At 44.7% G+C, this 27859-nt stretch overlaps 3 protein-coding genes across 3 annotated transcripts; 1 reads left to right on the top strand and 2 right to left on the bottom strand.

Moving 5' to 3' along the window:
- Positions 1 to 401: 401 nt before the first annotated feature.
- Positions 402 to 1677, bottom strand: LOC310994042 (distal membrane-arm assembly complex protein 1-like). The gene is made up of 2 exons (XM_083982556.1): positions 1225 to 1677; positions 402 to 690 (listed from the first exon to the last, which is right to left on the bottom strand). The coding sequence occupies exons 1-2, from the start codon at positions 1436 to 1438 to the stop codon at positions 626 to 628; spliced, it is 279 nt and encodes a 92-aa protein (XP_083838682.1). The 5' UTR covers positions 1439 to 1677; the 3' UTR covers positions 402 to 625.
- A 111-nt stretch (positions 1678 to 1788) lies between these two features.
- On the top strand, positions 1789 to 4915 carry btd (biotinidase). The gene is made up of 6 exons (XM_083982555.1): positions 1789 to 2216; positions 3136 to 3285; positions 3403 to 3554; positions 3634 to 3811; positions 3925 to 4524; positions 4603 to 4915. The coding sequence occupies exons 1-6, from the start codon at positions 1983 to 1985 to the stop codon at positions 4873 to 4875; spliced, it is 1587 nt and encodes a 528-aa protein (XP_083838681.1). The 5' UTR covers positions 1789 to 1982; the 3' UTR covers positions 4876 to 4915.
- Positions 4904 to 27756, bottom strand: ankrd28a (ankyrin repeat domain 28a). The gene is made up of 29 exons (XM_083982554.1): positions 27672 to 27756; positions 18014 to 18097; positions 17230 to 17308; positions 16338 to 16408; positions 15789 to 15989; positions 15625 to 15712; positions 14849 to 14991; positions 14540 to 14647; positions 14347 to 14451; positions 13747 to 13825; positions 13481 to 13595; positions 13194 to 13276; positions 13043 to 13106; positions 12447 to 12515; positions 12194 to 12334; positions 11979 to 12090; positions 11821 to 11847; positions 11418 to 11492; positions 11100 to 11301; positions 10899 to 10986; positions 10681 to 10798; positions 9721 to 9943; positions 9523 to 9610; positions 8693 to 8776; positions 8463 to 8611; positions 8294 to 8376; positions 6947 to 7029; positions 6757 to 6848; positions 4904 to 6648 (listed from the first exon to the last, which is right to left on the bottom strand). The coding sequence occupies exons 1-29, from the start codon at positions 27696 to 27698 to the stop codon at positions 6356 to 6358; spliced, it is 3174 nt and encodes a 1057-aa protein (XP_083838680.1). The 5' UTR covers positions 27699 to 27756; the 3' UTR covers positions 4904 to 6355.
- Between the last annotated feature and the right edge of the window lie 103 nt (positions 27757 to 27859).

Here is a 27859-nt window from a genome sequence, read left to right on the forward strand (position 1 = left end):
GGTAACTTATTGTCAGCCGATGGAGTTAGCAGTCCCCGCCCTCGTCCCTACGTCACCACATTCACGTGCATCCCTTGGCTGCACACACAGAGAGGACCGCCCCTTTATGCCGTTCTCTCTCCTCATTGGATAAAGGTTGTAGGATACAAGGAAAGTTTTCTCCTCGGCTTACAGCAGAGCAGAGTGACTGACAGACCCATGTTTCAGACCAAACACTATATAAGTGATTGCTGTCGGAAGATAGAACTATTTAAGACTTATATAAACACAAACATTCCGCTTACTTCTGCTTTAACTGCTGGTCATTAGAACTGTCAATTAATGTCAAATCGTTAACGATAGAAAGCTCATATACCTACCATACCATACCAACACCCCAATGATGACCAGGAGATTTTCATTTCTTCCATTTTAATTGAAGCACTCATTAACTACCTGTTAATGGGTTCATCCACACGATGCCAACAAAAATCCTTTCTCGTGCTTGAGCATGAGACAAACACACTTTCCTGCAGGTAAGCAGGGGACAGCGTCTTTCCCTTGGTGTCACTGTCCACACATTGTCCCCATCAGTCCATGTCACATTCAACAACACATTCACTTGTTCACTGTCTCTGAACAGTCCTCACGTCTTCCTCTGAGCCTTCCCCACTGGATCAGCGATGAGGACGATTCCCCACGCGGCCAAACCTGAGAGACAAAACACAGTGTGTCACTTACAATGAATAACCCATAGACATATGGAACAACCCTGAACATGTTTGGCCAAGGACCCCTAAACTGACATAGAGATGGAGCAGGGACCCCTACTAGGCCTATATATATTTTTTTAAATGTGTAAACTGGGACCCAGTACCATGTAAACGTAATTTGTTATTGTGCATTCAATACTAAGCTTTTCATATAATACACAGGCAGGTTCATATATTCATGTTTTTTCTAAACGTGTACAGGTACAGTGAGTAGAGTGGCCGTCCCTCTGCCATTTATTAACAGACCTTAACACCAATGCCAATATCAACAATGTTTGTCAATTGCAAGATAATCCTGGAGACAAGCTATTTAAATGTAAGCATTTCAATGGAAATATTTAAAAAATTATCTGATCAACCAAAAATTTTGCGACCCCTCTGCTGTACCTCCGCGGACCCACCAGGGGTCACGGACCCCCTGTTGAAGACCTCTGTCCTACAAGAAGTAACGCTGCCACAAGAGTTGACTCACTTGCAGCAAATGTGATCTGCGCCACCGTGCCCATGGATGTGGGTCCGCCTAGTCTCATCGTTTTCCGGGCTGCCATGAACACATAGGCCCCGGACAGGACCAGCCCCCCGCCGGAGATGAGCCGACAGCTCCAGCAGCCTTTAAACATCTGGCTGGGTTTGGCCACCGTGTCGCCTGCTCCTCCTGCCGGCGGCGCTGCTGCTGCTGCTGACATTGGACTGGATGGTGGGAGCCAATGCTAATGCTAAAGCTAATACACAAACACAAACACCTACGTCCTTTTGTTGAAAGCGAGCGGACAGAAAAACTAGACACCACGCCCCTCCTGCTTTTTCGTACGTGTCCTCAAATGTCCAACAAAATTGTCCGCACGGAGACAAATTGTCACTGTCACAGTTTTATGACAGGTGCTGCAGCTGCTCATGCTAGTTGTGAGAAAGGTCAGATTTACAAAGTGCTTCCGGTTTGTGCGCCTAATGTTTCCGGACGAGTATTTTCAAAATAAAAGTTTGTTTTTCTCTAGTAACCTCCAACAGTGCCGTGATGACAGAGCTATTTGCAGTTCAGGTAAATGCACAGGGAACGACATGGAGCTGATTCACAGGCTACGACCATGCGGTTTCATGTGTTTACATTAAACACAGTTTCGCAACGGGAGCTGCGTATCACCGTCAAAGCAGAGAGCCCATCAGCTGAGTCAGTTCGGTTTGACTTGGACCTCTGAGCTCTGAGTGCAGGTGCTGCGGTGTTGTAACTCCATGCATGTGTCTCAGGGTCAGGGAAGAAACATGTTTTTGTTATTTGCCATTCTTCTCGGGTTTTCTCTACCGAGCCAAACTGCAGCGGACTCGTCCTACGTCGCTGCTGTTTACGAGCACCGCTTGGTCCTGAACCCGGAGCCGCAGGTCCCCCTGTCCCGCCCCGCTGCGCTGCAGCATGTGCAGAAAAATCTGGATATCTACGAGGAGCAGGCCGCCCGGGCTGCACAACAGGTAGGCTACAGTGGTTTTCAAACTTTTTTACACAATTGGACTACATTTTTGAGCAAACACCAGAAATACACAAATATGTGTTCTGAGACTGAAGAACGTTATTTTTTTTAGTCAATGTAGGCCTATGGTGTGAATCTTTGGAAATATTGTAGATCAATTTATGGAAGAAACTGGTACAATTTCTCCAAAAACGTTAAAATATTTATAGAAAAAACTCGTACAAATTATCAAAACTGTTAAAACTCTCTCAAAAAAGTAAAAAAAAATAAAAAAAAATTCTAGAAAAAGTGGGCCGGTGCATATTCTCATTTGTCCAGGTCATAGTATTTCAAAGGAGGTTAAATCGAATCGAAACAAATAACTAAGTCCAGTTGCTTTCGATTTAACCTCCTTTGAAATCTAGAAAAAGTGGTAAAAAAAAAAAGTTTGGGACCCCCTTGAACCCGCTCAAGGACCCCTGGGGGTCCCTGGAACCCTACTTTGAGAACCATTGGGCTACACAACACACTGTTCATTCAAGGCATCTTTGTACAAAAAGTTCTGCCAGATGTTATCCCCCAAAAGAAACAAGTCAAATCGTCTTCAAAGGTATCTCACGAAGAACTCAACATTAAAGGCTCCTTTTGCAGACTTTCCTCCTTTCCATACTTTTTGAGCAAAGAATATCCATTTTTTGTTAATTTTTAACTCTAACTGTGCTGCTCTTTGGACCCATCAAGAGAAATGTCAGACCATCTCAAACTTTCCTGATTGTCACGAGTACAGCATTCAGTGGGTTTCTCCTCTTTCTATAAACCAGCTCTAGTGAACAAACAAATGGGTTTAAATGTTACAGAGGAGCCTAGTTGTGGAGGAAAGTTTGATTTTGGTTTGAGGAAACTTGTCTCTCAATTCTCTGCCTTCATCCTCCCGCGGTCAGGGCGCACAGATCCTGGTGTTCCCAGAGGATGGTCTTCAAGGTTTCAACTTCAGCCGATCGTCCATCTCCAGCTACTTAGAAACTGTTCCTGACCCCGAGCAGGAGAGCTGGAATCCCTGCACAGAGTCGGGAAGATACAACAACACTGAGGTGTACAATCATGCGTTGGTTTGGTCCTCGAGTTTAAATAAAGATGTGATTTAGATTTGATGTTATCGAGAAGGGAATCACATAATACATCTTTACTTGTGTGTGGTTGTTTCACAGGTTCTCCAGAAGTTGAGCTGTATGGCACGTCGTTACAACCTCTACCTGGTGGCCAACATGGCTGACCTGCAGCCTTGTCCCTTGAGGTCCAGCCCGTCTTCATCCTGTCCCTCTGATGGACGCTGGCAGTTCAACACCAATGTGGTTTTCAGGTGCGGTGTTGTAACCTGAAAGCAGAAGCAGTTAAATCTTCGTCTTTGTTGAATGTTCACAGTATCTCCCTCCGTACAGCTCCAGCGGGCAGCTGGTGGCGCGATACCATAAACAGAACCTCTACTTTGAGGAGGCCTTCGACACACCGCCACAACCTGAGATCATAACCTTTGATACACCTTTTGCTGGGAAGTTTGGCCTCCTCACCTGCTTTGACATCCTGTTCGACGAGCCCACCGTGACCCTGGTGGAGATGGTATAAAAAAAACAAAAGCACATAACAACAAATAGATTTACTCAGCTCTGCTTTGCTGTGATTGGTCCTCATCTCCTTTCATCCTCACTCCCTTGTTTTTCCTCATCTTTAAGGGCATCCGGCAGCTGATCTTCCCTACAGCCTGGATGAACCAGCTCCCCCTGCTGGACACAATCCAGTTCCAGCAGGCCTTAAGCCTGGGCGCTAACATCACCCTGCTGGCTGCCAACATTCGCAACGACCAGCTGATCATGACAGGAAGTGGCATCTACACTCCGTTTTCTGCCACTTATCACCACGCCCGGAAAGGAGACCCAGAGGAGGGCAAGCTGCTGGTGGCCAGGGTCCCGGTCCTAGACCCACTGTGGGCGAGGCAGAGCATGACCACGGAGGAGGGGGTTGTCAGGCCCGAGGCCACCGTATCTATGGCTACAGACTCTGGATACTGTCACCAAGAGAGCTGCTTTGATTCTTCTCATCCTGACGGTGCCTCTGCAGTCTCTCCCTCCTCCGCCAGCTTCATCTCTTCCATGATGTACGACCCATTTACATTTGTGGTCCTAAATGAGACAGAGGGCAAACTTGACGTGTGCGATGGCACTTTCTGCTGCCACCTGCAGTACCGACAGTTACCAGAGGGCGGCGGTAAAGAGCTCTATGCATTTGGAGCATTTGCTGGCATTCACACCGTGAACGGACGCTATGCCCTGCAGGTATGAATGAGGAGATCTTTGAATGTTTAAAACTGGTATAAGAGACGCATGTCACATTGATACGATGTTTGTGTGCAGGTGTGTGCGTTGGTCCGCTGCGCAGGCTCGGAGGCCAGCTCCTGTGGACAGGAAGTGGAAGAGGCGGAGACTAAAATGGAGTTCCTACTAGAAGGGAGGTTTGGGACCAGATATGTGTATCCGTCAGTTTTATCCAGCCATCTGGTCCTGGAACAGCCAGAGCACCTGGAGACGACTGCAGATGGTAGAGTGAGCATGAAGCATTCAGACATGACCGGCGGCCTGGTCACTGCCTGTCTGTACGGACGAATGTACCACCTGGACAATGAATGAACAAGAGCCACCAAGATCACTTAATAAATTAATAATTGTTCGTCATTTTAAATCTTTTAACTATTGCCAAATGTTTACTGATCCCTGCCTTTCCAATGCAAGAATTCCACTTTTTCTTTGACAGATATGACTATAAAGTGAATATCTCTAAGTTTTACACTACTAGTCAGACAAATAACTCATGTGAAGATGTTAGCTTGAGCATATACCACAATTTTCTGCCTATTTAAAGACGGAGGTAATTTTTATCTAATGAAAACAACTGTTGGTTGTCGATTAGGAAGTAACTTTAAAATCTATGTGTCTGTCAGGAGACATAAGATACATGGTTATAAAAAATAACTGATCTGTGATAAGACCTGCAACGAAAACCGAGCTGTGTCGCATCTGTGCTCTGCCATGTACAAACTGCAGGAATTCAAAAACGAATATCTTTATTCTTTCGTTACTTTATCTTTACAAACATTGCACCAATTAGTGTTCATCCTCTGCCTGAAAGTTGCTTGTTCCTAAAAAGGCAATATTTATTCATTTCTCTTTTTCTCTGTCTCACACACACAAACACGCACACACATATTACCTCTTACACACATATGCACAGTGTCAGCCACTTTCCTCCTGTCTCCAGTACAGTACACAGACATTAAGTAGTTTACAGCATTGCAAGTTGAAAGTTCCTTGGGGTTGCTCCTCCGCACTGTCAATCAGCTGACTCCTCTCAACCAGTTAAACAGCAAACTGGTCTTTACATCCACCCCGCTGTCAGAATCAGCTCCCAAGGATTCAGCCTCCACTCGGAATAAATTCATAGGATTCAATAATGACTTCCTCTCCCGGGAATAAAAAAAAGTGGTTCAAAAATTAATGATGCAGCATTACCGACGTGTGTGAGAGAGACCCATCGGTGTCCGCTCCAAGAAAAACTCTAAATCAAAACCCAAAACTACAGGAGGGAAAACAGATCATCAATGGTCCCATGAGATTGTCCCTCTGTGTTTTTATTTTCTTCAGACAATAACGACGGAAAAAAGCTGTCCTCTGAGCTTTTCTTCAGTAGATGCTCCTCTAATATATAGTTGAAGTAAAACTGTGAAAAGGCTTAAAACCACTCCAGGAAGTATCAGCAAAGAGAAGGAGCTGCATTTTAAAAAGAATCATGGCATTGCTTTGAATTTAAAAAGACACTGGCCATGTTACTGACCATACAGTGATGCTGTCTGAGAGAAACGTAGTGTGTATCCACTATCCACCTTATACATTTTAGTTCATTATGTTCCACACCACGGGTGTGCACCTTAAGGAAACAAGCATCTGGTTTAGAACAATTATTATTACATTTGAGGAGGCTTACCTAAAAATACTCTGGCTCTTTTTTTTTCTCCCTCCTCCCTTTCTTCTTTTTGACCCTTGTCAGTGAACTATTAAGGCTCCTGAGTGGCTGGCTGTCCTACCACAACTGTGGGGCTCTGTCCAATAGTTCTCAGTACGTCTCTGAGTCTGAGTCATTGAGTTCATCGTCTGCAGAGGACAGCGGGCGCTCCGGCCTGCAGTAGGAGGCGTGGTCGGGCCTCAGAGGAGGCGGGGCATCAAAGGCCACGCCCTTGGAGATGTGGTTGGAGGTGGGGTGGTGGTTGATGACCGTCTGAGTGAGAGAGAGAGCCGGTAGAGCTGCTATGGTGACCATGGGGGAGGTGGGCATCATGGAGTTGAGGATGAGGGCCAGGCAGTCGGCTACATCGCGGTTGGGGGCACAGGCCAGAGCTGGAGTGTAGCCTAGCAACAAGAGGAGTGAGGAAGAAAAGATGTTGTTTATAATGTTGCTCTAAAACTATATGAATGAACAGCGAAAGTGAGTGCTAAACCCGTAGAATGTCAGCTGACCGTTCTCGTCCACCGCTAACACGCTGGCTCCTTTTCCCAGCAGCTCCTGGACCACCACGGTCAAACCCTTCCTGGCTGCTACGTGCAGGGGCCTGCAGGGGGGGCGGTGGAGAGAGAGGAGAGATACACTGTTAAAACAGGTCCAGTGTGAACTTAGAGGGTCGGTCTGCTCCGTAGAGGCACCACGTACGTCTGGAGAGCAGTGTTGGTGCAGTTGATAAGGTTCCTGTCGCTGACTTTCTCCAGAATCAACAAGGCACTCGTCTCATGACCCTGAGAGGAACAGACGGTGAAAGAGTGAAACAAGGGAAATGATCAAGTTAGGTATGATAATACATGTCTAGATGTTAACTGCTTAGAGATTGAAATCTGCACACTGATTGGGGAAGAAAAAAATCCACTTTGAATTGTTGGATATTAGAAGTTCCCAATTTCTTATTCTGAGTTGTAGATTTCACACACCTGCTATTTTATTTCAACATTTAGCACAAATCTGTTATGACATTTTGTAACATTTACAGTAACACAAAAAAACACTTTTATTCAGATGTGTAATTAATCTTATCCTGCTAGAACATTTTAATATGTAATCAAAAGTTAGGTAATTCCTTATCTGCCTGGTCCCCGATCCTTACACACACTGCCCGTCCAAAAAAAAAAAAAAAGTCACACACGTTGGGCCGTCTTTAGCTTTGATTACCGCACGCATTTGCTGTGGCATCATTTTGATAAGCTTCTGCAATGTGACAACATTTACTGCTGTCCAGAGTTGCATTCATTTTTCAAAGATTCTCAATGGGATTTAAGATTAAAGGGATAGTTCAACATTTTGGCAAATTGGCCCATTGCCATAATCGCTATAGTCATAGCAGTAGGTTCGTTTACTTTATTTGTCGGTGAAAGCTATTTTTAGAACGGTGGAGTGGAGCAGAAGGCTGCTCAGAGCTACGCTATGGAGGCTAATGGAATTTCTTGGTTTCCCTCATCAGACTCATCAAATACAAAATCCCAAAACTCCAAAACGCTTTCGTAGACAAGGTGTGACCTGCACAATCACCACGCTATGAGATAATAATGGAACGTTACGAAACGGAGCCGTTTTCGAGGTAAATACAGGGTAAATACAGAGTCTGCTTGCTGAAAAACTGTCCCTGAACGCAACACGCATCAGTGGTTTTGCATGAATTTACCTCTAAAACAGCTCCGTCTCGTAACGTTCCCTTAGCCTCCATAGCGTAGCTCTGAGCAGCCTGCCGCTTTGCTCCGCCGTTCTAAAAATAACTTACACCGACAATTAAAGGTAACGAACCTACTGCTATGACTATAGCGATTATGGCAATGGGCCAATTTGCCAAAATGTTGAACTATCCCTTTAACGTCTGGACTCAGTGGTCACATTGGACCACATTTCTTCCTTGAAGATGATGGTTCCTCACTTTTTTTTAGACGAGCAGTGTATATCTGGCATGTTACTACTTATAACTCACCATGGCTAATGGGTAAAAGTACATATGCTATCTGTGTGAATGGTTGTTACCTTGCTGCAAGCCAGATGTAACGCTGTGTTCCTGTTTCTGTCCTGTAGTGTAAAGTCTGCTTTGGCGCTGCTCACCAACACCTCTGTAACACATGAATGAAGACGGTTACGTGTTAAGTTTGGAAATCCAAATCTAACAATTCAGCTGTATGTCAAAAAGTGCACTGACCCACTGCATTGGTCTGTCCGTTAAGAGCCGCCATCATCAACGGCGTCCTACGCGTGCTTGTGTCCACTATGTTCGCCTGAGCTCCATGGCTCAGAAGAAGGGAAACGCACTCCACGTGGTCGGAATAAGCGGCAGCGTGAAGGGGGGTCCTGTATTAACACAAGCATTATACTCTCAAGAGTTTATCAACACCTTGTTTATAGAAACGTGACGTAACTCATGTCTCCTACCTGCCCTTAGAGTCAGTGTTGTTGACAATAGTGCTACCCAGGGAGTCAATCAACATTTCAGCAACTCCCTCGTTATCGTTCATACTGAAACACACAACACACACTGTCACACACCGTCACACCAATGTCCATGTACATTTAAAGACATAGTTCAACATTTTGGTAAATTTGCCTATTGCCATAATCCCTGTAGTCATAGTGGTACAGTAGGTTCATTACCTTTGATTATTGATGCATGTTGTTTTGAGATCAGCGGGGCAGAGACGCAAGCTGCTCAGTGAACACAATGGAGGTGAATGGTACAGGTCCCCTGTCCCTCAAATACACATCAAATACAATAAATAAACAACTTCAAAACACTCTCTCGGACAAGTTGTGAGCTGCACATTCACCAAGCTATGAAATAATCATGTACAATGACGTAACATTACGACACATGAAGCAAATACTTGGATCTACGTGCGCTTTTGAAATCACTCCACCCAGCAGCCGTGTCTGGAATGTAGTTCTGGCTGCATTTGCCTCGAAAACAACTCGAAAACAAGTCTTGTAATGTTACATTATTATTTCATAGCGTGGTGAATGTGCAGGTCACAACTTGTCCACAAGAGCGTTTTGGAGTTGTTGGTTTGTGTATTTGATGAGTTTTGAGGGACAGGGGACCTGTACTGTTCACCTCCATTGTGTTCGCTGAGCAGCTCACGTCTCTGCCCCGCTGATCTCAAAACAACATGCACCGATAATTAAAGGGATAGGGATCATGGCAATAGGCAAATTTGCCAAAATGTTGAGCTATCCCTTTAACATCACAGGTACAGACAAGGCCTTACACAGCACAGTGCAGTGGACTGAATGAGTTGCCCTTAGTCTTCCTGAACACCTCCTGGTCTAACAGCACCTCCACACACGCATCATATCCTGGAAACACAGAGAAAGATGTATGAACAGGTGTTAACACTGTTGTGCTGTGGCCTCATACACAACACAGGTCACTCAACTGTTCCCTGTGATTTTTTTCCCGTTTTTACCGTTGTAGCAGGCCCAGTGCAGCGGTGTGTAGCCCTGGTTGTCTGTGAGGTGTGTTTCAGTGTGTGAGGAGGTGGTGGTGGCCTGCAGCAGGGCACCCAGGGCACCCACACGGCCGCAAGCCGATGCCAGGTGAAGCGGGGAGCGGCCCCGGATGTCCTTCACACACACACTGGCCCCTCGCTGGAGGAGGGCTTCCACACATTCCTCCTGGCCTGTCACTGCCTGTGTGAAAATTAAAAAGTGGAAAACATCAGAAATGATACATAAATATACTACGATAAAGTATATACAGTAAGAAAGTATTCTTAAAGGGACATTGTGTATTAATTACTCCCATCTAGCGTGCATTCATGTTGCATTCACGTGAAAATAGGCAGACGGCAGACGGACGACAGCCGCTGCACGTGACGTAACGGCATAAACAAGCCTCTATGTAAACAAGTGGTCTGTGACAATATGTTGTCATGGCGATGTGGTATTGTTTACCTGACCCACGTTTTACTGGCTTTCTCTCGACTTCTGTGACTAAAATGACATCTGGTTTGTTACCGACGGCCGTCTGCCCGACTGCAGGTGAATGCAGCATCAGTGTAACGCTCCATTCCTCCTCACTGCGTTACCGCGGTGACTTTTCACAGACGCCACCTCCACCTGAGCCAACAGCTCCGGTGAGTTTCCGTGGTTTCCTACCGTCACGCTGCCACTGAACGTAAAAACATTGCGACACCACATGGCAGCCAGCACCGAGCTTACCCGCTCCATGTAGATATGAATGATATGAACGGCAAATTCAGAGCTGAAAGGAACTCTTCAGTTATATGATGGGGGGGATTACTGATTAATGAAAAACATACTTTTGAACGAAATAATCGATTTTCATGAATAGATAACAGGAGAAGTTTCATAATGTCCCTTTAAAAGTTGTAACGTTCTTGTATCTGTGTGTGTGACTGTCTCACCCCTCGGTGCAGTGCTGTCCTCCCCCAGCGGTCCTGGGTCTCTACACTGGCTCCTTGGCTGAGCAGAGAGTACACACACTCTGTGTGTCCGTTCAGCACTGCCAACATCAGAGGAGTCCTGTGTGCAGTAAAAGGAAATAATCTCAGTAAGAGCCTCAAGCCTCAAGTCATTTTGACTGCACACATACATCTGTCTGTGCACACACATACACACTCACTGTCCGTTGGTGTCCTGTGCGTCCACATTTATGTGTTGGTCGTTGTTGCTCAAGAGCAGGCGCAGGCACTCTGGGTGGCCGTTGGTAGCTACAGCAGAGAGACACAGTCAGGCTTATTTTCTAAAGTAACATGTGTTTTATACTACAAACCTCAATCATGGCACATTGAGGTGCTGCATCCATGTTTTTTTGTACACACACCTGCAGCATGTATGGCTGTCTTTTTGTGTGTGTAGTCATGAGTCATTGGCGAGGCGCCGTGGTGCAGCAGCAGGGAGACGCACTCCTGGTGGCCCCTGGAGCAGGCCAGGCTGAGAGGGGTCCGGCCCTCTGGGCTGCGAACGTCCACATCCAGCAGGGATGACAGGAGGGCCTCTAACGCTCCACAGTGTCCATGGTAAGCCTGGGTGATTCAACACACATGTTTTATTTAACAGCAGCGGAAATGTACCTCATTAAAAATGGAGACGGTGAAATCCTCGGTGTGAAAAAGACACAGTGACAAATCCTTCCACTGACCGCCAGGTGCAGAGGACTGACAGGGGCCTGGTTCTCCGAGTCGCTCAGTATGTCCACTCCTGATGTCTCCAGTAACTGAAACAGAGAGAAGGTTCACAGATGACTCATTCCAGATGCAGGTCTGCACATATGGAAAGGCACTGCCTCATTAGAGCTCCCCACAAATGAAGCCTCACACGCTACAAATTTACTGAAAGGACGGAGTCACACAGGAGACAAACATGTGCAACACAAGCGGTTTTACAACTGTTTTCTTTTTAAATGCAGACAACCATGACCGTTTTCTAACCAGTAACACGACAGAGGGGGCGGTACGGCAGCTCGTTTCCCCAGCAGAGGGAGCAACTTCATAAGAATCATGTAAGAGCTCACTGTGTAGTGGGCGACTGAATTTTTTTCTTACCACATCAAGAGGTGTCTCACTTGCCATCTAAAAGAGAGAGAAATAGAGATTTTTAGGTTTCTATGACAACTACGGTATTCTTGTAAGTGAGTATTTCTCCAGACACTTCTGATCACATTTTGGGACATATTTCCACTCAGTGTGGAAGCTGTACACACCAGCTCCAGGCAGAGTGTGCGCCCATAGGCTGAGGCATAATGAATGGCGCTGTAACCCTGTTTGTCTCTCACTGCTGGATCCGCATCGTTTCGCAAAAGGTACTCGACACACCTGGAGAAGACAAAATAGAAGAGTTTTTTTTTTTTTTTAAACAAAAGCCTTTACAGTATGAATGAATATAAATTGCATGAATTAAACAGAGTGGAGGACTTACTTTCCATCAGTGTCAGCAGCAGCAGCGTAGTGCAGGGGGCTGCAGCCTCTCTGGTCCAGCTCATTAATACTTGCCCCTGAGCCCACCAAGGCAAACACACACTGGTAGTTACAGTTGGCTGATGCATAGTGTAACGGAGTCCTGGGATGGTCAGAGAACAGACATTATTTAATCCAGTAAGGACGCCATGCTCTCACATTCTTACCAATATCTTATCCTAGAACCTAAGATGCAAACTACAACTGTGGCTCACCTTCCAAAGTTGTCTTTCCTGTTAAAGTCTGCTCCTATGTTCAACAGCAGGTTCAGACACTCCAGGTTCCTGGAGGACAGAAAACACAAATGCATATTTACCAAGTGTTTGTTAGTGCTGTTAAAGAGATAGTTCAACATTTTGAAAAATTGACCCATTGCCATAATCCCTATAGTCATAGCAGTAGGTTTGTTACCTTTAATTGTCGGTGCAAGCTATTTTTAGAACGGTGGAGCAGAGCCGTAAGCTGCTCAGAGCTACGCTACAGAGGCTCATGGGATTTCTTGGTTTCCCTCATCAAATACACAATACAACAACTCCAAAACTGTCTGGTGGACAAGTTGTGACCTGCACATTCACCACACTATGAGATAATAACAGAACGTTACGAGACAGAGTTGTTTTCGAGGTAAATTCATGCAAAACCGCTGATGCACGTTCCCGTCGGGGACAGTTTTTCGGCAAGCAGCCTCTGCATTTGCCTCAAAAACAACTCTGTCTGGTAACGTTCCGTCTAACTATCCCTTTAAATAAGGCACATGTAGAGGACTAGAAAGTAAATCATGTTAAGGCAGTAAGCAGGAGCAACTACTCACCCTCCAGCTGCAGCAGCGTGTAGACAGGTCCTTCCAAAGTCATCAGGGGTGTCTATGTCAAACCCTGCGCAAAATATACATATACATCAGCATCAATTTGGATGTCAACTGGGTGATCGCAATGACGAGAACAGTGTCAGCATGACTGTACCTGAGGACAGCAGCTTCCTGCAGCAATCTGAGAAGCCGCTGAGAGCTGCCAGGTGTAGAGGGAACATCCCATGAATGCCTCTTCTGAAAAAGATAAAAGACGTATAAGACAAGTCGTTACAGGACCAGAGGGAGAGGGCACGAGAGTGTAGCTGCACTTTTGACGACAGAAAGAAAACAAAGAGGCTGAAATAAAAAAAACCTTTTGTTCGTGTGTCTGCAGTGAGCAAGCTCAGATTTGATTCGGTGGGAAGACAGACAGATGGCTGAATGTGTGTTGTTACTAACTTGGCGGAGCTGGCTCCGTGTTTGATGAGTGCTGTGATGATGAGCTCATGGCCGTAGCGGGCAGCGATGTGAAGGGCAGTGTTTCTGCTCTTGTCCTCACAATCAATCTCAGCTCCTAGACACACAGAAATCCAACAATTAGGTTAAAGACAGCCAGAAAAACTAAATAAATCAATCATTTCACATGTTGTGCAACATACAGAGATGAGCAAATCTATTTTAATTCTGGCATGAGGGGGGCAGCAGCACACTGTAGGGGCTCTCACCGTTCTGAATGAGAGCCTGAGAGCAGGAGAACCTCCCGTGGGTAGCTGCCATGTGGAGGGGAGACTTGCCGTCCTTACTCTGGACACACAGGGGGAAAGACGAGCACAGGCAAAGATTATTATGAATTTCACGATAAAAGCCTCTACAGTGCATCGGTGTGTTGCACAGTGAGTGTCAGTGTGGGCAGCTGACTCAACTAGCTAGTCCAATAAGAGTGAACAGAAGCCATCTCACAACACACACATATTCCCTGAGCAGCTTGCAGCCTCAGGGAGCCCCCCCCCCGCCCCCCCTCCGTCATCCATATGGCCTTACATCTTGAGGCTGTAGGGACCAAATTTCAGTTTCCATCACTGCTACCAAAGTGTTAACAACACTGTGAATTTTTAACTTTCTACAAGATACAGAGCAAACATAGGTACTGTACATACATACGCACATGATAAGAGTCACAGGCCTTTTTTCATGATGTCATTTGCATTAATACAGGAGGTGCACAGTATATACACTCACTCCTTCTGCAGCAATATAAAGCAAACGCTGCGTCTCAGCTACATGTCTGTGTTTGTGTGAAAGCTTATCTGTAAATGGCCACACACCCGCATGTTGATGTAAGCTCCGTGCGCTAACAGCAGTTCCTGGCACAGCGCCCCCTGGCGTGAGGAGGAGGCGAAGTGGAGAGCAGAAAACCCCCTCTCGTTCACCTGAAGCACGATACAGCATTAGCATAATTAATCACACACAGTCACCACCGACGGCAGCGCTATCTGGAACGGGGGGACGTGCCCACACCTGGTTGACGTTGGCCCCCGCCTCGATGAGCTCACTGACCACCACGTCCTGTCCGTTGTAACAGGCCAAATGGAGCGGAGTGTTGCCATAGGCATTCACCTCATTCACCTGTGCAGACAGAGAATCTGTGTTGTTTTTCCCAGGAACAGGGAGCAGGTTGCTGTTTTTCTTTTTTTTCCTATTTATTAACTGAAGAATATTCATTCCTGATCACACATTTCTAGCATTTATAATCACTTCTATATTTACAGATAAAGATTTAGCAAGGTATTTAGCAATGGCACATGTTGCTAGTGTCTGCGTACTGACATGGACCCCCAGGCTCAGCAGGTAATGCACTGTGCTGCTCATGCCACTGGATGCCGCTGCATGGAGTGGGGTGTAGGCCTTCTTGTCCTTACAATCAACCTCTGCCCCACTGGCAACCAACAGCTTCACCACCTCCAGGTGACCTGAGGCAGAGAAGAGAGGATGAGATGAGTCCAGGTCAGCGCCAGGGTTATTATAGTTAACTGAAACTAGCAGTGAAAAAATAAATATTAAACATTTTTTTCCCAAAACAAGAACTAAATAAAAACTACAATGAACAATGCAAAACTAACTAAAAACTAAACTGAATTACAGATAACATCAGCTTAGTTTTAGTTTTCCTAGAGATGGCTAAAATTGCAGGAAGAAAACGCCACAGCTCAATATGGGACTACTGCGAGTACGACCCACAGGTAGATAAGAGTGAATGGGAACATTTATGGGATGCAACTAAAAGGGAAAAATCCCACAAATTTGGAAGTTCATCTTCAGAGGTCTCACTCTACAGCTAAAACTAAGACTGAGACTAAATAAAAACTAGACAATTCCTCAAAAATAAAAATGAAACTAAAACTGGTTAATCACTTGTTGAACTAACTAAAACTAAACTGAAATTTAAAAAAAAAAGCAAACTGAAAAACTAAATAAAAATGAAAACTAATGAAAATTTCAAAACTATAATAACCTTAGTCATCACAGATGAGGCTGTCCAGTGCGTTCCACCCTGTTCTGTTTATCAGATTGACAACTAGGAACCCATATTACTGCGGTCTTACCCATGTAGGCTGCCCAGTGGATGGCTCTCCTGTCCTTCTTGTCAAATGCGTTAAGGTTGGCTCCTCTGGACAGCAGCAACTTCACCATCTGAGACACAATAGAGAATCAAATACAGGCTGACGTGTGCTTGTCTCTGTGTGTGTATTTGGAAGAAGGAACCGACCTCCACGTGTCCACTGAAGGCCGCGTGGTGCAGGGCGGTGCGTCCCGCCCGGTCAGACACATTGACGTTGCTTAGTAGCGGCACCAGGGCCTCGGCACAACGCACAGCCTTGTTGCTGGCCGCTACATGGAGCGGCGTCTGCCAGTTCTTGTCCCGAGCGTTAACATCTGCACTGTGCTTCAGCAACGCTGCCACTGCATCCTGGATGGAGAGGAAACCTGGGTCAGAGCACGCAGGCAGAGGGTCTATTTTCTAATAGGCCAGAGTTTTCCGGGGAGGTTATAAATGTTGAACTATTCTTAGGGGCCTTTCATGTGAACTTCAAGGGGCTGTGTTGGTATAGGCACGTTGCCCAGAAGAGGTAAAGTCATTATGAGGTCTTATCAAACACCAACAGTCCACTTGCCCTTTCAAGGCAGATTGTTTAAAGTGTATCACAGCATCAACTTCCTCCATGTTAATTCATACTCTGTGCATATTAATAATGATGATAGAGAAGAAGAAAGATACAGGATTGCAACTTGTATGTGTTTTTGTGTAATGTGTTACCTCACTACAAGAGGCGACGGCGCGGTGAAGAGGAGTCAACCACTTGTTATCTTTGGCATTTACTCGGGCTCCTTGGATGAGAGAGGGAGAGATGTCAGAGTCAAGAGTATCCCAACATGTCGAAAAAAAAAGTCTGATCACTGAAAGATTCACTGAAGCCCTGAGGTTCCTGGATGAGAGTGTGAAGAGGAAGAAAACAGCAACCTTAAAGGTAAGAAAGCTTTTTTCATGACTTGTGAAAAAGGGGTCTTGTGAGCCAGTATAGTGCCTGGAAGATATAAATCTCCCATCATCCTCTTTGGCACAGCTAGGGGGTTAAAATAGTCCCGAAGCTGCACCTGTTGCTAGCACTTCACGTTATAGAGAAACGCCAAACGCACACGTACACAAACGTACATATACACCCCTCCACTCTACTCTTGTGTTGAGACCGAGCTGGCCCCACCTTGTGACGTGCTCAGCTGACTTTACAGTAAGCCAAGCCGGCACAGACCCTATCAGATGATTGATATATCACACGAGATGTCACCAGTGACCTAGAGAGCAGAGAGCACACACGTGGACATGGAAACTACTGAGGGAATAAACATGTCAGGACGAGAGAGACGAACCGTGGACACTAGTGTCTTTGAAGAGTTTAGGAAAAGCACAGAAAGAGGATCAACTGAAAGCACACAAAGGGAAATGAATGAACTTGTTACATTTATTTCAAGATAGTCTCACCTAAAATGATAAAGGTATTCCAAGACAAATAATGCAAATAAATGAATTATACAGAAGAAGAATAAAAAATAATAAATAATGAGGAGGCACAGGTAAAGCACACAAATACTGATACTAGAAATGGATGGATATTATGGGAATGCTGAAGAGATTGATAAATTGGCGTTACCTGAGAGGATGAGCAGCTCAATGATCTCAGCGTCTCCCAGGTAGGCTGCAGCATGCAGAGGCGTCCGCTTCTCATTGTCCTATCAGGAGACCAAAAACCAAAGAAAGCACTTAATAATGCTAATAATAAAACAAGGTCATCGTTTCATCTTTTCATTAAATATAAACGTGAGCCTTAAAACACACGTCACCAGTTCGTGAAAACACAGATCACATGATGCGCCCCAAACAAAATCTATACACCTCACACTAGTGCAGACCACAGGAAACATGAGACTGGAATGACAAAAGGGAACAATGTCCATCATCTGTTTGGATCTATTCCTCACTGTGCTCCATCACTCCACTACACCCTGCTACCGCACCCCCCACCTCTCTCTCCTCCAGTGCGGTAGAGAGCAATCAGCAATGTGGGGCTATAAACAAACGTCATGTGAGTGCAATAGGCCTGGGCCCGTGTTGCTGACTCCAGGAAGACTCAGTGTGATGACCCCAGCACTATAAGACCCAGAGAAAGACAGAGGCACAGACAGAACACAGAGAGTAGAAAACAATAGGATGTAAACTGAGGACATATATTCAGAAAGAGGAGGAACAGAGAGAGAGAGAGAAAAAGGAGAGCGATATCATGAAGGTTGTTACCTTAAACCATTGTATCATGCCCTGGTTGACAGTATATAAAATGAGGAAGTTAAGGAGCTGCCAGAAGCCTCTCTCAGTCAGTCAACTGATCAATAGCTAGCTACCCAGATCAATTGCAGCCCTCCGCCCGATTGTTGACTTACCTGAACGTTGACATCCTCTTTCTTGAATATGAGGGCCCGGACTTCATCTGGGTCCACGTTGAAGATAGCTTTTAACAGAGACGGCTGCAGAGAGAGAGAGAGAGGGGGGGGGGGGGGGGGGGGGGGGGGGCAGTAAATGCTTAATCACACCACTACATCCATCATTTGCAAGGCAGTCATTTTCTATGCGGACAACCTTGTTATCAGTGAGAGCTGTGAGAGTTACAAATGGGAGAGTCTCACCCGCAGACACTATAATCCTAAACTGGGACAGAGCCATGGGTCACAAAAGGCTGTATATCACATGTTTGTTTATGACAGTAGCAGCTGCACGCGCACACACACACACACACACACACACACACACAGTGGTGTATAAATTGCTGTGGTACCACACAGCGTGAGGCCACTTGATAAGAGTGTAAACACAGTGTGAAAGTGAAAGACAAGTTGCTGCAAATGCACGAGAGACTCAACAAAAAGACCCTGGACACACCTCTTAACTCCATCTCTCACCTCAGTTCCATATATGTCTGCATATGTTGATGTTTAGAGCGCATGGTGCCGCCTGATACCGAGTGGGATTTATAAACAGTGCTGCACAGCTAGTCACCATAAACCCTCACGAGGTATTGCTGCGCAACAGAACAGCACAAGCCCATTCAAATTAAAGGTTAAGGGAAGTAACATTATAATAAGCTCACAATTCAATTCTGGATAACTGGGTTCAAAATATGGCTCTTTATGTGCTTTTTTTGGTCTTTGTGTATCTTGGATAACAAAGAGCCCTTGTTGGTAGTAAAACAAAGTGAAACTAAACCACCAGATCTTACCCTGCATCATGTATTTTACCTGTGTTTAATGACACTATTCTCTCTCTTCTACTACTACTACTACTACTACTCTGCTACTCTTCACCTGTTAATTGTAGCAACATGTTAATTAAAATGTTTTAAATGGGGAATAATACTGTGCATATACCATTTCCAGTGGTACACTTCTTTGTGCTGCATCATTATTGTAAATGCATAGACGAAACTAAACAAACGCTGACATGATGATGCAGCTTTAGGGGATACCCCAATTACCATTACCTGTTTTGCAGGGTATCAAGTATCTGAAATCCACTTTAATACTGTTCGTCTCACTGACAAACTTTTTTTTTTCCACATATTCACCCTTGATCCTACTAGTAAGGGCTGCCAAGGTAAAGTGAGAATGAAGTTATGCCATTCAGTACTATATGAGTACTGTGACGTGAACCTGCTAGTTACGCTCTGTGTTCCTCGTCCCTCTCTCATTTCGGCCCTACTAAAAATAAGTGGGGCTCTCAGGCATGTCGGCATCTGTCTCATTCCCATTGCACTGATAAACACTGACAGTATGTCAGAGATCGGGGAAGGTAGGCATGGACTGAGAGCACAAACCCTGTCATTAGAGCTTGTACATCTTCTCCGGCTTTCTCCCCCCCTCTATGTGTGCACTTCAAAGAGCAGCTTTCATAAAATGAAAAGAGTTATTACCATGTTTCGACGGTAGGCTTACCCTTCATCGAGCTAACACTGGAGACTACAAAGGCCCAGGCTTTGCTGATAATCTATACAAACCTGCCGTTGTATGGCAGAGCTATATTGGTCATTATATTGGTGCTATATTTAGCAGCGGGGGACATGTGTTGGCACTGCATTGTATTTAAAGCAATGGGTCGTGTAGCTATGTATTTCATCATAGGTTTAAACTTCAGAACAGGTATGAGAAGTGCAGTGCAGTGGCCTGTTACAAACCTCAATGAATACTGTCATTAACACAGGAACTATCTACGCTGACACAAAATTCGGCAAACATCTGAGAACCAAATATAGGAGCCCATCTCACCTTGTCCTCCTGAGCGGCAGCCTTTCGTGAGGCATGATGGGATCTGCGGTCTGGCGAGGATTTGGGCCGAGGAGGTGGAGGTGACGAAGACTCATCCTCCTCCACCTCCTCCAGCACCACGATACACACACGGCTAGCTCTCTCTGACCGCATCAGGAACACTCACACAAACCAACACAAACACTCTCTCTCTCACTCACACACACACACACACACACAAATACACAATGTTCCCTCTTACATATGTGCACAATTCAGGAGCACAAGGGTCAGCAATAAATCCCATAAAGAGAGTAATTTCCGCGTAAACCAACACTGCACATCTTCATGTAAAATCCAATGTGAAATCCAGCTCTGTCCTCTATCTGTCAGTGTGGATTTGCTGCATGTCTCCTCTCCTCCTCTCTTTAACCCACACTTGCACTCTCTGTGAGCGGCGGCAGCACAGACAGCAGGGAATTCCTCTGCGTAATGGTGGCGGTAAGCGGCATGCGGCAGAATGAGCTTGGGCTGCCTAGCAGCAGCAGCACACAGGAAGCTACATATCCTCACTGCTGTGCTGCAGCCAGGAACACACACGTACACACACACACACGTCGGACACAAACACACACACACACACACACAGGCCCTGTGATTAGCGTTGACGGGGGCCGTAGCACCCAATGTATGTGTGAGTATGCATCGGTCGTTTCAGGCAGACTGCTGAAGCCAGCTCTTTCAAAGAGAGAGGGAGGGGAGGGGGAGGGGAGGGACAGAGAGGGAGGGAGAGGGAGAGGGAGAGAGAGAGGAGGGAGGGTGTAATTGTAGGCAGGTACCTAGAGCACTACAACACACAAAGAAGACTGAGGATGAATGGAGCAAAGGACAAAGAGGGGGCAAGTGACAGCCGTGGGTGTCAACTGGTTGGGGAAAGTTGGCCAAGATACATGACAATAAAATTCCCTCACAGAAATTCGGAGAGAGGCCGCTGCCGGGGGTTGCCATCTCTGTCAACATGGGAATCAAACCCACAACCTTATGGTCAAGAGAGAGCTAACCAGACAAACATAATGTCTCTGAACACTGACATTGAGTAGCTGTATAACAATCATATTCTTTTTGGGGGACCCAATATACAATTTCTGCTTTTAATCCATTTTAAGAGAATATATTGGAGAATTATGGTAAAAATGTCTAAGTGGTGTAACCATAAAAACTTGCACCAAAAGCTTCAAAAAAATTCTAAATAAAATACCATTTCAACTAGTTTGGCATGATGTTGTACTTTTTTTTTTCACAAACACACAAAGCATGTTTTACTCACGGCCAACGATTCACAAACAAACACTGTGTTTTTTGCAAATACAAAACATAATTCACAAACTAATGCATTTTGTTTACAGTTGTTCACATGTAAAATGGTATGACCCTAGAAAAACATTTTAAAAAATCATATTAATCATAAAAATGAATATTTATCTTTTAAAAAATTATATTTGACATATTGAGATCAAGGCCATGTGCTTTCATGTGTGTGCATGTTAATGCTTGTCAAATTGATTTTAATATGAAATGTCAAACGGTGTACACCGTTTGACTTGTGACATTTACAAGGCTTTTCATAGGAGTCAGATGGTGTAACCAGTTACAGTGTAACCGGTTACACCATCTGACTCCTGTTAAAAAGCCTTTCAGACAGATGTCACTTCAGTCAAATATCAGTAGTTAAGGATGCTAGGATGATGTTTTATGTAAGGGATAATGTATAGTTCGGAGGTTGTTATGGAGAAATAAACCCCGACAGGTTGTATGGAACCCCGACGCGAAGCGGAGGGGTTTCATTCAACATGAAGGGGTTTATTTCTCCATAACAACCGACCAACTATACATTATCCCGCTTATTACACGGTTTACGAGTGAAATAATTAATTTGAAACATAATTCTGATCAACATACGACTTTCATTGATTTAAAATTGCATAATTTAGCGAATCTGCAAGACCGGTCACTTCCGCTGTTTTTGCCGAGCCTCCTCCGCATTTGAAGCCTTTGATAATCAATCAGTGGATCGATAGATTACCATACACGTGTTAAGATCATAGACTGGTTAAGATGTGTATTGTGTGTAGTCGTATCTGTCATAAACAAGAGATTAACTTCAAACTACGGGGTGCGTTTGTGTCGCGGAGCCGCGGTGCCAGCTGCACTGAGACGAGAGGAGCTGTGACACCGGGTCAGAGGCTCTGATGCAGGTCTGGTTTCCAGCAGCGATGTGGAAGGAGCCTCCACTCTCCTTGTAACAGGTTACAAGTCATTTATCTAACATCACTAATAGTCCGACGCTGTTTAATGACGGTAAAAATGAAACACAAGGTAAATATCCTACATAGTTTCTCTTTTCTGTGCTGCGCTGATCAGAGCGGCGTCCCTAGCAACGGTCTGTTATACGCAGAACGCAGCGCTGGACCAATCAGAGAGCAGCATTCAATAGAGCAGTGTAATAAAATATATATAAACACTTTGGAACTTTTTCTTATGGCATTCTATTTATTATATTCAAGCTTATAGCCTATTGTCTTGTTACTGTGTGTAAGAACTTCTATTTTCTGATATAGTTGGGATATTTATGATGGTTCACTTTTTTCCTAGCTACTAAATTATTACTGTTTGAATGATTTCTATGGGTTTTATACCGTGATGACTGATTTGGACTAGCTGGTTCTGTTTAAAAGGGAGACACACCCCCATATCAGTGCTGAGGACGGCTCGGCTGTTAGCAGAAACGCGTCCGCTTATCTGTACTGCTGCTGTGCACCGTATATTAAAAGAAAGTGCAATCACTTGTCGATTCTCTACACAATTTTAGGGGGTTGGCATGACGCTATGGCTGAAGCTGACAGAAAGGTAGAGAAAGTTGACGATTTTCTGCCTCAGCGCTAGTCTCAAATTTGATTATTGAAGACCCAGCCATCTCCAAAAAAAACAATGCCATGTTGTATGCAGAGATATTCAACAGTCTTGAAAATATCTGCATGTACAACTACATGATCATTTTCTGTTCCTTGTTCCTCGGCTGTTTGCTACTGGACATTAAGTTAATGATGTGAAAAGTTATATTACCTTGAATGGCAAAGTTTGAGACAATCTCAAAAACATAATACTATAATAATTGTTTTTAGAATTTGTGGGGAAAAAAATGAAATAAAAAGATTTAAATTCTCTGCATCTAGGTGCAGGAATATAAGTGGCATATCCACCTAAATCTGAGAAAATAAAACAAAAGGGAATTAATACCAGATCAATGTGCGTGTGTTCTAATACTCGTTTTAGTGTATCAGTGGCATAGCTTCAAAAGTCCTCATCTCCTCATTATAAAACTGGAACAAACTGGCTTTGCCAGAGAATGTGAGGGTAGCTAACAAGACCAGTCTGTACGTGAATGTCTCTGTGTGTGTGTGTGTGTGTGTGTGTGTGCCTTCGTCTCCTTCATATTCAACACAGATCCTAAAAAGAGCAATCTTGCCAAGCCACACAACCCCATTAACTCAGGGGGAGGGACGGACAGAGCGAGGGAGGACGAATGAGAGAGACAGATTCATTTGGACGGAGCCATTCTGCAAGCCTAAATGTTTAGTTTAATGGACTTACCATCCTTGAACAATATGAAGAAACGCAGCTACAATCATTCTGTTCCTACAGCAGTCAAGTTGAGATTACAGATTTGCATCAAAGGCACAAATAAAGAATGATGTTTGGGAAGCAAAGTATATAAACACACAACCACTGTTTTGTCTGTCCCACTTGTTAGCACTGGGGGTACAGTCAGCTGCCAAGCCCAAAGATATTTACAGAATACATTTTGTTGCCATTTGCCAAAGTGAAATGAGTCGTTTGGAGTATTTATGTGGGTTTAAAGATGTAATCACAACTCAAAAGCAAAGTCAAGTTACGAAAACACGTGGTGTATGAAAAAACCTTTACGTAAAGTCCAGACTAAGAAAAAGCAAACAAGGATGAGCACAACAAAAGGAAAGAAAAAAACATCCATCTGGCAAAAACAAAAATCAAATCTGTGATGTGCTGAACACGTTTTCATGAGGCAGGCAGACATCAAATGCCTGCTCCGTTAATGCTGAGCTGGTGCTGGCACGGTAACGGGACCCCAGGAAAAACACACAGAAGGCGAACCCGATCTCACCACAACAACGAGAGGATGCAGGCACAATATCATCACAAACGCCCAAGAAAAAAATCCCTGCTCAGCCTACCAGCTTCACTTCATGAGAGAGAGAGACCAAACATGACTGCACGTGTGTTAGTGAAAGTATGCATGCTAGCACTGACCTCTGCTTTGACCCTGCCACAGGATGCACTGTGTGTAATGTAATCCCAGTCCAGAAACACAAAGGCCAGCACGTGTGGGGTGTGTGCTTGTGTGCCGTGTGGGCCCAGGACACACACATACTGTATGGGCTCACACAGAGAGCAGCAGTGTAGATGCTGACATCCAGAGCTTTTAAAGATCAAGACACGGCCATCTGTAGCAAAGCTTCTCTGTCATGACATTACATGTGTGTGGCAAACATCGGATGAATACAGGAATCTTGAAGTTAATTTTAATGCCTTTTTAAGACTTTTTCAAGACCTTCTCAATATTTTTTAATACTTCACCGCCACTTCACAATGTTTTTTTAGGACTCAAACTCATGGACAGCTAATTCAGAAAAAATACATAATATATATAATATTCAAAATGTAAGACTTTATAAAGTTGTGAAAACACTTTTTAATACTTTTTAAGGGTCTTAATTTTCCCCAAATTGATTTATCACCTTTTAATACTTTTCAAGACCCTGCGGATACCCTGGAACATTACATCAGTCTGAACAGTGATGTAAGTAAAGGATATCATTATGTAAAATGCCAAACTGTAGCATCTCCATTCATGTTCTGTGATATGTGCCACTTTTCACTCATTTTAGTCATATTCCAAATCACGACGTATTACAATTGTGTAGTCTATTTATTTAGCTATTCTATGGCATGTGTTCTCACGTTCACATTTTTGAATCAAGTTAGTAATGTCTAATCCAAGTGTTGCCCTGGCAGTAGGTCCTAATGGTGGTCTGGCCCGAGTACACACAAATCCACTGTCATTAATAAACCAGACAGTACAAAATGAGCCCCTATAGCAAGTGCCATAACATTTGCACAAACACAAACAAGATGGGGTTTAGAGGCTCTTTGAATACCATCCATTAAAGCAGATATCAGCTTCACGGCCGTTTCGGCTAATGCTGCGTTCAAGGCAGGCTTTTGAAACCGTAAGTTACAGCTTCAAGTCACAACTACGACTTGGTAGCGTTCCAGGTAACCCGTAGCTCGTGTTTTTACCATCCTGTTGTCTGTGAAAGTTCCCTATAACGGCCACTCGTAACTTCCGACCCGTGAACTCGTACCAGATCGAACTGGTATGACTTCACAGGAAGGAAAAACACAAAGTACGAGTTTCTTTGAACGCACCATGAGTTAGCAGCCCCCGCCCTTGTCAGGCATCAATTGGTCCTCGTGCTACGTCACCACATTCACGCGCATCCCTTGGCTGCACACACAGCCCTTCATGCCGTTCTCTCTCCTCATTGGATAACACTTGTATCCCACAAGGAAAATTTTCTCCTCGGGTTACAGCAGAGCAGAGTGACGGAGAGACTCGTGTTTAGGCTGAAATACTTCATGTAAGTGATTGCTGACGGAAAATAGGACTATTTAGGACTTATATTAACAAAAACATTCCACTGATATCTGCTTTAACAGCATACTGTTTATGTTTACATCACGGACACAGCTAAAAGCTATGAGCAAGTAAACACACAAAAACTTCAACACTCTCTTATGTATGCTTCTCTTTTCTTTTGTGTTTTCATCCCAGGCAGCAGCCGGACCAGAGAGCCTGGTTGAACTCAGCTTATAGCCTATGGCTTATAGCCTACTACACTACACTAAACAGCAATAGGGCGCCCTCTAGAGGATCAACAGAAGCCCTGCCAAAATGACACATGCACACACACACTCCTGTGTCCAGTCCTGCCCTCCCAGAGTGACTATTTTTGTCCCTTTGTCCAATTCTCTGTCAGCAAGCACAACAAAGAACAATGAAGAATAGAGAGGGGGATCTAATCACACACACTCTTCCGCTTGTTGCGCGCCTGCTGGCCGGTCAGTCCAGGACAAGACACAGACCTGCACAGCTACTGACCCACTTTGGAGTTTCACTAAACTCAAGAGTTACAAAATAGTATCTTGTTATAAACAATCAGGCCAATTCTGAACCAACATTTCTCAATCTTTACAGTTTGTTTCCCATTTAGTTATAACCTCATTAGTGTATTCAATCACTGTTGCATAAAATATAGCCTAATGCCAGAGATAACCACCACAAGTTATCCAACCCCACCACATTTAAATATGTCATACTGACTCACAGACTCACGCCAGTCCGTGTGGCTAGTTATGGTAAAATAAAATGTTCTTTAAACAAAATAACTGGTATGACAGCAAAAGTGATGAAATCCACAACTACTTTGTCATTGTGCTTCATGCCCACCACCCCACAGTGCCCTGGATGTGGCTGCTGCCTGCCTTCAGTTCCCTGCAGAGCTCATCAGAGCTGATCTGAAGCCTGTGGAGTGTCTGGTTCATGAACTAAGCTGGAGACGTCGGAGCCAGCACCACCTGCTATTTTAGTCTGACAGCCTTTTCTTATCTCCAGCAACAGGTGACTGTCCACAGCTGCCCCCTAAAATAGACAGCTGACAAAACAGGCTGCCAGGGTAAGAAATCATGGACATTATGTGATGCAAATACAAGACAACCTGTTTCAGTGGAGTTTCAGGCAAAGTTTTTTTCTTAAGACATGGAGACTCATCTGCACCTGTTGCTACGACAAAGTTTTTGTGTCGAGGTATTAAAGGTATGCTTTCAGATGCGGCATTATGTGCGTCTGTGTAATTCAGAATTGGCTTCTGGTTGTTTATGACAAGATACTATTTTCTGTGCAGGGGGCCAGGGGGCTAAAATAGACAGCTGACAAAACAGGCTGCCAGGGTAGAATTCTTGGATATTACGTGATGCAAACACAAGACAACCAGTTTCACTAACTTAGCGACATTACCACAGCAGCAAAGTGGCATCATAACTTGTCTGAGGTTAGCAGAGACAAGGTGGGTTAGCCGCTCCTCCGGTACCCTCGTAGCTATCTGTCCAGCTGTGTTCACTAGTCCATCACCACCGCAGAGAGAAACAAACACCGGCAGTAGGAAGAAACACCGAATAAAAACATATGACACGACTTATATGACTCGTGTGTCCGTTTTAACAGGTCCGAGTTGGCGCAGGGCAACAGGTAACGTGACGCTAGCCCGGTTGTTACGTTACGTTACGTTAACTGTTTTTCTGTTGACTGGTTACCGCTAGCTCGTTAGCTCGTCAGCTAACATGTCAGATGTCAGAAAGAGCCGACTTTAGCCTTTAGCTATAAAAGACGTTTACTGTCTACATTTTCATTCCCATAACTTACGGCTCCAGATAAAGTTAGCGGTTCTGTGTTAGTAAAGTTAAGCTATCACTACTAACATGAACAGTCAAGTGTGACATGGGTGTTGAAGAGTTACACATGTAGGCTAAACACTCCTAAAACAAACCTAAACCAGCGTGATGAATCTGTTTTTACCATGAGTGACAACGGCAGCAGGTTAAACTTGACGTTCAGTGTTAGCGAGGCTAGCGAGAGAGATAGAGTTACCTGGTCTTGTATCTTCAACACAGCCATGTTCCCCGTGTAAAAGCAAACCGGAGACAGTAGTAACTAACTCGCCCGGGAGAGTTACTGTAAATTACCCGGGGGAGGGGAGGGGAGGGGAGGGGGGTGAAAGGTGGGGCTGACTCTCCGGAGCGGAGTCAAACGGCGCTGCTGCTGCTTCCCCTCCTTCC

This window comes from Trachurus trachurus (assembly GCF_905171665.1).
Source record: "Trachurus trachurus genome assembly, chromosome: 11".
In the NCBI taxonomy this organism is placed as follows: domain Eukaryota; kingdom Metazoa; phylum Chordata; class Actinopteri; order Carangiformes; family Carangidae; genus Trachurus; species Trachurus trachurus.

Excerpts from the sequence above, each read along its gene's own strand:
- btd (XM_083982555.1), top strand. The coding sequence starts at position 1,983 with ATGCATGTGTCTCAGGGTCAGGGAAGAAACATGTTTTTGTTATTTGCC. Across the intron at positions 2,217-3,135 it reads CCGCCCGGGCTGCACAACAG|GGCGCACAGATCCTGGTGTT; the intron begins GTAGGCTACAGT and ends TCCCGCGGTCAG. Across the intron at positions 3,812-3,924 it reads CCGTGACCCTGGTGGAGATG|GGCATCCGGCAGCTGATCTT; the intron begins GTATAAAAAAAA and ends CTCATCTTTAAG.
- LOC310994042 (XM_083982556.1), bottom strand. The coding sequence starts at position 1,438 with ATGTCAGCAGCAGCAGCAGCGCCGCCGGCAGGAGGAGCAGGCGACACG. Across the intron at positions 691-1,224 it reads GCAGATCACATTTGCTGCAA|GTTTGGCCGCGTGGGGAATC; the intron begins GTGAGTCAACTC and ends TTTGTCTCTCAG.
- ankrd28a (XM_083982554.1), bottom strand. The coding sequence starts at position 27,698 with ATGGCTGTGTTGAAGATACAAGACCAG. Across the intron at positions 12,335-12,446 it reads AGGAAAGACAACTTTGGAAG|GACTCCGTTACACTATGCAT; the intron begins GTGAGCCACAGT and ends TGACCATCCCAG. Across the intron at positions 11,302-11,417 it reads TCAGTCCTCTGCACCTGGCG|GCTTACCATGGACACTGTGG; the intron begins GTCAGTGGAAGG and ends TGAATCACCCAG.